General features: G+C 47.3%; 1 protein-coding gene across 1 annotated transcript in view; it reads left to right on the forward strand.

Moving 5' to 3' along the window:
* Fli1 (Fli-1 proto-oncogene, ETS transcription factor) overlaps positions 1–9,137 on the forward strand; it is a 116,642-nt gene that overhangs the window by 57,243 nt on the left and 50,262 nt on the right. The window contains exon 2 of the mRNA XM_048458682.3: positions 7,051–7,262. Within this exon, the coding sequence (XP_048314639.1) occupies positions 7,051–7,262 (212 nt within the window). The remainder of the gene's footprint in view (positions 1–7,050; positions 7,263–9,137) is intronic.

Consider the following 9,137-nt stretch of genomic DNA (forward strand, 5'->3'; position numbering starts at 1 on the left):
TTACTTCTGGGATTGACTGAGCCTGTGCTGTGTCAACAGTGCAAATACAAACAGGTGCTAGCTCTATTGTCTCCATTTTGTTGGCCACAGAGACCCCCTCTCTTGGCTGTGAAGCTATCGAAAGAGTCTTGTCTCTGCCACCCAGAGGCCTCAACTCAGGCTGGAGCTATGGAAAAGGCAGAGCCTACAAGGGATCAGCATCCCTCACTTGGGAGGAGGAATGGAAACGCAGCATGGTGAAGCAGATTCTCTTTAGAAAATGAACATATGCTTGTTTCAGATTCTAACAGTTACCCAACCTGCTAGATCTTTAACCTAGATCTTTAACCTTTGAAAAGGAACCTTTTGTTTGATGTCAGTTAAAAGAAAAACAAAAACAACTACCAACAAACAAAACACAGAGTGCTGGTCTTTATTTCCAGTGGCTCCTGAGCACCTGAGCATGCTTGGTTTAGTGTGAGTCCCCCAAACATCTTGACAAGGATTCTTAGGGTGCTTTCTTCTCCTTTGCCTCAGACAGAGCCAAGGTAGAGTTTGTCAGGAGCTCCTGGTCAGCACTGTGGGAGGTGGGGCTTGAAAATGGCAGGGCCCAAGCCAGTCAGAGAGAAGAGAGAGAGATACAGAGTGACAGAAAAGAGAGACAGAGATAGAAAGACAGAAAGGGAGAGAGAGAGAGAGAGAGAGAGAGAGAGAGAGAGAGAGAGACTCAGAAGGGAAGGTGCTATGAGAAAAACAAAATCCACCATGACCAAAAGGAGGAAAAGATTTTTAAAAGTCTACCTTTAGATGACCAAGTCCTTTGCTCCAAAAAGGCTATGAGGCTGTGGGGAGAGAGCAAGTCAGAGGTCCACAGCTCATCCCAAATGACCACTCAACTTCCTCATGTAGATTCTCTTTTTAAGGGATGTAAATAATAGCATAAGAATTGTGGCTAGTACTTGGAAAATGGCCACCGTGGTCAAGGTTCAGATTTAGCTGCTTTGCATCCCAAACAGGCCTGCCAAGCTTTCCTCAAATACCTACTACCTGTCTGTTCATCCAACAAGCGGGCGCTGAATGTTTAACTGGATGGGCCCTGGACAGGATTCTGAGGCCACCCTGGGAACGAGACAAAATGTGCCTGCTCTCGTCGCTCTCCCTTCCTAGTTCCTATGTGGAGTTGGAATATTTTCAAAGGTGCAAAGTTGATGAAAGTTGGTAAATCATAGGCATATGATTTCTCATTCATCCATCCACTGCCTCTCTGACTCATTCATTCAGTCATTTTCTTAGTGCCTACCGGGTACCAAGTACTACTCTAGGCATAGGAGGGGAGACTTGAATGGGACATTGTGGGCCACCTATGGGTTTAAGTATAATAATTGGAAAATAAATAAGATCACAAGTCTGCAGGCAGTGATGGTTCATGATTGTAGCCTTCTGGTATGAAGTACCTATGGGGATACAGGACGGCAGCAGCTGTGGTGGGGGACGGTTGTAATACGGGAACCCTGGGAAGGAAATCATTCTTTCCACCTTAAAGCGTCAGAGAGCGCTTCTCCAAATGGGGGCACAATGCCCTGCACTGATAGATACATTGAGGGCTAACCTATGTTTAGACAAACTGTGGTTAGAGAAATACAGAAGGGAGTCTGAGGTTGGATGGGGAGTATATAGAGGAGTAGATTAATACCACCGATTTCCTGGAATAGGCAACAGCATCTCCAAGGCCTGACTTACTCTGCATTCTTCCGTGAGGAATTCTTCCTGGCACTCTGGAGCCAGCTCTCCACCTGAATTAGGACTTCCAGAGAAACAGGATCAATAAGAGAGACAAGTTGATGAGCAGATCATAATTAGGCTTATCGGGAGAATTATCTCACATGACCATGGAGGCTTGGGACTTCCAAAACGCCCCATCCGCAAGCTGGAAGACAGGGCAGCTAGTGCTGTGGCTGAGCCCAGGTGCCCAGGTACTGCTATTGAAAGCCCTGCAGGTCCAAGGCCACACCTAGACATCACTGATGTCTACGGTCAGAAAATAAAAGGCTGTCCCAGATTCAAAAAGAAAAAGGCGACTGGCAAATTTGCCTCTCTCCTTGAACTATTGGCCTTCTGAGAAAACACACAGGGGACGAGGAAGCAACTGTCCAGGCTCCTTCTAGTCCCCTCCCAACCATCAACACAAACACGCTCAGGTCATCTCTTGGTACCTGCTTTAAACCTGAGTGTAGAGCACTGATGATCAGGCAGTGTACCCAGACTCTGCTTTCTTTTACAACCCACCAGGTCAGGGCTGGTTACCATCCCCAAGCTACAGGTGAGAAACAAGTTTCTGGCAGTATAAAGACATGTCACTGGGAATTAGAGGGACAATAATGGCACTTGGATTGATCGTTAGACTCTTTCTGACTCTAAAAATTGAAGTTGTAAAAATCACTTTCAAAGGTCTGGTTTTCTCACCAGAAAACAAACGTTCTCACAAAGGACCCGGGGAATGGCAGTGCTTCTGTGCCCAAGCGGAAGGCCTGGATTGAAATCCCATATAATCCTCTGATGCCACGATTAATAAAAACTCAGAGACAGATATTGGGGTTCAACCTGAAGAGCAGAAAAACAAAGCTGTCGATGACTAGGTCTTGCATCAACTTCAGTCTGAAAATGGCATAGCTGCCTCCAGGAATTTCAGAATGAGACAGATGAGAGCTGACCCCTCCCATTTTATAATTCTCTGTAGTTCTGGGATTAAAGGTGTGCACCCCTACTGCCTGGTTTCTATGGCAAACTAGTGTGGCTGCTGGGATTAAAGGTGTGTGTCATTGCTGCTGGTCTGGCCAGTGTGGTTGTTTTACTTTTCTGATCCTCAGGCAAGCTTTAATTATAAAAATACAAATGAAATACCACTACAGTCCTCATTTTCTGTATACATAAACAAGTTACTTCACTTCTCTTAAAGTCCGTTTTATCACCTGAAACAAATACTGAGGTGAAAACAGATACTGCTGTCATTATATTGCTGCAAGGGCTGAATTAGATGTTTCATATAAACCTAATTTTCCAATTAGTAAGAACTTTGCCCATATGGTGGTGTACATCCACTGGCTCCCTGCACCAACAGAGAATTGTGGGAAGGAAGTTTTTCTGGGCAGAAGCAGGCTTCCCGCCACTCCACTGCTTTGGCTCAGAGCTCAGCCTGCTACCACAGCAGTTCCTCTGAAAAAACTCTAGGGAAAGACGACACCACAGGGTACCGATGTGCTAGAACACTTAACAGCTTGGAGTAGGGACCAGATGTCACCTTCTGGGTGTACAGCTCTGGGGCTGAGGGACCAGCCCATCCTGACTTCTGAGCCTATTTGGAGCAGGGACAGCAGGAATGCCCAGCACAGTGACTGTCACCTGCCTGCTGCAGCTGCACCTTGGTACCTGCTCTGGCATCTCATTACCCACAGTGACTTCTGTCAGTCCCCAGTGGTGACCCAAAGTTCTGCCACCATCACCCATCACCAATTCCTTTCCTTGCAATCTCCCTGTCTCCTGTGGCCCTCATTGATGCCCATTATCACCAAGGCAGTTTGGAGAGGGCCCCTCTCTGTCACTGTCCCTCATGGACGTGGCAGGGCACTGAGGGCATGGTCTCTGACTTGAATGACAAAGGGATGCTGTTTTCTTACAGGCATGGCAAGAATGTCCTACACAACTGTAATTTTTCATGTGAGCCCTAAATCACCTTGTTTGGGACCGCATCACCCCAAATATGTTACTGTATTGCTGTTGACAACTTATCCTAACTAGGTTGACTTTCAGATTCAGTCCAAAAGTCAGACAGAAAGCAAAACTTTTTCCTTTATTCTCTCTCTTTCTAGCCTCATTCATCTACTGTCTGTTCTCCACACAAAAGAGACAGCCCTTTGTCTATCCATGATTGCAAATAGAATCAGTCCCCCCAGTGTGTGTGTGTGCACATATGCATGTGGAGCGTCTGTGTGTTTGTGTGTCTCTGTGTGTGTGCTTGTGTGTCTGTGTATCTGCATGTCTGTCTGTTTGTGTATCTGTGTGTCTGTATGTCTGTGTGTGTTTGTGTATGTGTGTCTGTATATTTGTGTATCTGTGTGTCTGTCTGTGTGTCTGTTTGTGTTTCTGTGTATACATGTCTGTGTATCTGTGCGTCTGTCTGAGTGTCTGTGTATCTGTGTGTCTTTCTGTGTGTCTTTCTGCGTGTCTGTGTATCTGTGTGTCTGTTTATGTTAAAAACTCCAGAAAGTCAGGACATTTTTGGGAAAGTTTGCACTAAGTAGAGAAAAAGAGCCCTGTGAAAGCAGTTGGAACTACACAGAGGCTGTCGCGAGAAGTTACGGATCACATGACAAACAGGGCAGGGCTGAGCTCTTGAAATGTAAGTGACTGAGCATAGACTTTCCCTGGTAGAAATGCAGAGAGTTCTTGGAGGAAGAATGTCTGGGGACAAGCTGTATTCACAGCCTTCAGAGCAACTGGATCTGGCCTGAGAATAGGCACCAGGGACTGGAGGAGGGAAGAGGGTAAGAGCACCGTGAAGGAAGACAGATCTGTGCACATGTAGCTGTCTAGGAACAAGGGTCAGAAGTATGGGGCGTCTGGGGACAAATCAGGGCACTCACTCTCTTCCTCTTAACTAACGTCACCTGGGATTGGAGCTATATTTTAAAGGAAATTTTTATTCTAAAATGAATTCCAACTGGTTTCATGCCCCTTCTGCTCTTGCATCCTGTCCCATGATGTGTCGATATGCTTCTTCTTACTGCACACCTCACTTCCTTAAGGAGTCTCAGAAAGTTCTGCCTCCCAAGCCTTAGCTCCCATTTATTCCCGGGTGCGAGCTCTTCGCTGTGTGTCCTGGTTGCGCCATCTGTGTGTCCCGCATTTCCTGCTTCTGACCTCCCTGTTTTTAAGGCAGTGATGACGGGGACTGACAGCTCTCCACGCAACACCCTGCGCCTGCTTCTGCTTCTCAGATCTCCAGGGTTCTGCTGGTGCTCCCGAGACTGATAGTGATCAACCAGGGTTATAAACTGCTCTCCACAACAGACACCTGCTTCTGGCATTAGAACTGGGGCTTGGTCTGCATTTTTATTATCAAAGTAGACTGTTGAATCTTGGGTGGCACCCAAGTCATGGCAAAGATTCATGCTTGGCCCTCTGTAAGGTCATAACTTTATATTTTTTCAAGATGGAGCTGTACACTAGATGCCCAGGTAGAAGTTTAAATTTGTTTGAGACACAAATTCAGAGCAGAACCTTAACTGAAATGAAGAATGGATCTAATAGCCAAAATACAAATGGTCCCCAAAGCCACGGCCTTCACCTGAACATTACTCAGGGCCAGCAGGTGAAAACAGGAAGGTCCCAGCTCACATTGGGTCTGAATAAAAGACAACCAGGCATACAAAGCATATTTGACTTAGAGAATGCCATCCAGGCAGAGATATGAATTATGTAGGGAAAGTGGGCAAACCTCAAGACTTAAAAAAGGTTTCATCATCTATTATTCTGTTCTTTAGTAAAGGCAGGGTTGCCATAGCAACACACCACAGGCTAAGTGGCTTGAACAACATAAATTTATTTTCTCACAGTTCTGGAAACTGGAAATTCAAGGTCAGAGTGCCGGCAGGGCTGACTTCCTCTGAGGCTTCTTGTTCTGGCTTACAGATAATCGCTTTCCTACATCCCTCGTGTGGTCAGTCCTCCGCATACAGCCATCCTTGGGGTCTATGCGTGTCCAAATCTCTAATTATAATGAGAGAGTCAATTGGATGTAAAGCCTGCCTTCATGTTCTCTTTTTGACTTCATCATATCCTTAAAAGCCTTATTCCCAAGTAGAGCCACAATCTAAGGGAGTCGGTTAGGGCTTTGACATGTGAGTTTGAGAGGGAACAGAGTCCAGTATGAAGCAAGAGTCCAACAGAAGTGTTTTTTGAATGCTAATGGTTATCCTTGCTAGTGTCTCTAGAGTGTTGCTCTGTGCTTGACTTTGCTATAGCTATTTCCCATATACTCCTCTTTTTCATAACTAGATTTCATGTAATAGGATGTGTAGATGTTCAGGCAATTATAGATTGCTACCATTTCTTCTGGAAAATGATCAGCTTTTGTCTGTGCTTTCCTTGGCTCTGATGAATGTTGTACTCCTGACCATGACCTTGGATTCCTGTGGCTAAATGTGATTTGGAGTAATTGGGGGATCTTGTCCCCAAGCTTTGATGGGCACACAGTCTCTGGGAGGAGTAAGGCTGCTTTTCACAACCCACTACCAAAAGCCTCCCCTGAACCGGGAGATGAGACGGTGTGATCTGGAAGATCACAGTCCCTTTCTGAGACCTTACACTGTCTGCCTCTTCTATACATCTGAGCTTTCTCCTGAGTTATTTAGCTGAAAATCAACCCTAAGATCTGCAGGGCATGCTCGTACCTGATAGCAAGACCTCAGCACACCACTTGGGCCAGAATTGTCCATTTAATCCACCTAGCAATTCAGCAAAAGAGCTACTCTGGCTTACCTATGAGAACAGTGAAATTGACCTAGCTGAAGTTCTGGCTTCCCTGATTCCCTTGTGTGGCCCAGATCTAGACAACCTCTCGAGTGGCTCTATCTGGCCTCCCTTGTGAAGTAAACGCTCATTTTCATCTCCGCTAGCACCTTGACTATCCTACACAGTTAGTAAGCTGTGCTGCTGTCTTTCTGGCAATCAGAGCCCACACTTGTGCCATCTGCTCCACTACTGTGCTCAGCCTCCCGTCTCCGCTCTCTCTTATGAGACTCCTAGCCTGCACATTCAACAAGGGCACCTGTTTTTAGGGCTCTTCCGTGCCACTCACTGCTCAGACACTTTTCTTCCCAAGGTCACCTACAAATGAACTCCATAAACTGGCATAGGGGTAAGCCAGCCCCTTGACACCATGAATCCATCCAACACGGGCAATTGCTACTTCATGACTGGGCAGTCCCATGTCCCTGGGACATCTTAGAGTAGGGGTGCCATTAGCCTGGATAAAGAGTGATGTTAAACTTTGTCTCTCCTCTCTGCTTGCAGGAGGCTCTGTCGGTGGTGAGTGACGACCAGTCCCTCTTTGATTCAGCATACGGAGCGGCAGCCCATCTCCCCAAGGCAGACATGACTGCTTCGGGGAGTCCTGACTACGGGCAGCCCCACAAAATCAACCCACTGCCACCACAGCAGGAGTGGATCAACCAGCCAGTCAGGGTCAATGTCAAGCGGGAGTATGACCACATGAATGGATCTCGGTAAGCCTGCCAGAGCTGACCTTTATGTCGCCGGGGAAGCCTGAACACAATTTCTCCCAGGGCCACAGATCTGCACAACGTCGCAGATGGCACCCTGGGCTGACCTGGGAGTGTGTGTCAGCTCCTTGTCCGTTGTGGAAAATGAGGTCTATGAGTGGAATAAGATCAAGAAACTAGTCTGGCTCTCAGGGTCCAGATGGTGTAGCCTACAGAAGCCAAGTTGGGCTCAGGCCCCAAGACTCCATGGCAGAGACGCAGGAATGCATGTTTAGTGTCAAGCTCTGGGCCAAGTCCGGCACCTCTGGGGAAGTAATAGCAGTAAGGTGCCCTTCCTGTGCCATTGAGGATTTTTAGCCTCCCCGGGTGTGACTCACAAGAGTGAAGATGACCCAACCATTCTTCTAGTGAAAGTGCAGAAGTGGTAAGGAAGATGGATGCATGCAGGAAGCAAGCCTCGTACATCGGAAGTGCGTGAGAGGGGCGTTAGGGAAGGTGTCCGGGCCAGGTGGGGCTTCACTTATAGAATGGGGAGGAGAATCCAGAGACAGGGAAACCACCGAAACAAGAAGCACAAACCGTGGACAGTTGGCCCAGGCTTCAGGACCTGCCTCTACATTTTGGCTAAACTGTCTAAATTTATCTGAGCAGCACCTTCATCTTGTCTAAACCAGAACCGGAACACCTGTCTTTTCACAGGTTTAGTGAGTGTGATGTCATAGGGAATGGAGCAGGGCGGTGTCTGTGACTCCAAAGTGCCCAACAATGTCGGTGGCCACTATACACAGAGACACAAAGGGGAAACTTTAGCCTTCTTCATTGTCTGATAATTCCCAGGGGATCCCCAGGTAATCACTCAGCCTGAAGTGAAGAGACAAGAAATTTAAAAAAAAGAAAGACAGACAAGGCCTTGGCAGATAGGTGAGAAGCCAGCCCATTCCATAGACTGAGGCTGGCCTTCAGTACTGGCATGACACCAAACAGCCTCAGAGCCATGAGTTGGGGCTGATGAGGTAACTAACAATCATTGTCTGCAAGGACTGGGGACAGGAGAGACAGAAAGATAAGAAGCTTCTAAAATAGCCCAGATTTAAAAAAAAAATCAAAGTTCTGGGGTAGGGTGACAGCAATGATTACAGAAATCGAGGAGAAATGCGTAAGAGGCAGATCAAAGTGGCAATTACCAGAGTTTACACTTAATTAACAGCGGAGCAAAGCAGGTGAGAGAAGAGAACAGAGGGTGCTGGGTCTGGACATTTGAAAGGTGGGTGCAGTCAGCACCCCCAGGCAGGTGGGGGGAGGTGGTGCCTCGGGGGACGTCGCTGTGCCCTTTAGGAACCTCTCTGAACAAGTGGTATGACCTCTAGATTAAAATGTCTCCTGGGTTCTGGAAGCCAAAGCCCATAGGATTTGGGGCTGGAATTGGGGCTTAGGTATCAACTCTAGGAGGCTTAACTGTGAAAGTGAGTCACGGAAGAAACTAGTCCAGAGAGGGCGGAAGGCGGGAGAGGGCTGGTGGGGCTGCAGGGAGGGAGTTCCTCCTTGCAGCTGTCTCTGAGCTGTCTTCCAGAATCCTCAGTCCTGCTACTCTTCTCTCCCATTTAACTAAAACCAGGAAGTGAAACCTCCGCCACCCTTCCAGGGTCCAGAGTCTCTGAGCTTGAGGCCCTCCATAGTAGTTCTCTTTGCAAAATGGAGAGTATGCCATGATTCCTGCAGGTCCAGTCTCAGACTAGTTTATCAAGTACCTTTATCCACAGTCTTGTATCGCTTGCCCCCTTCCACTCTCCTAGGAGGCCAATATCCTAACCTTGTTACTATGTAGAAAGGAAGCCGAAGGAGGCCATGCTGTCTCCAGTTCAGGCTTTCTGGTTTCTT

Source organism: Myodes glareolus, chromosome 4, assembly GCF_982192425.1.
Source record: "Myodes glareolus chromosome 4, mMyoGla1.1, whole genome shotgun sequence".
Classification (NCBI taxonomy): Eukaryota; Metazoa; Chordata; class Mammalia; order Rodentia; family Cricetidae; genus Myodes; species Myodes glareolus.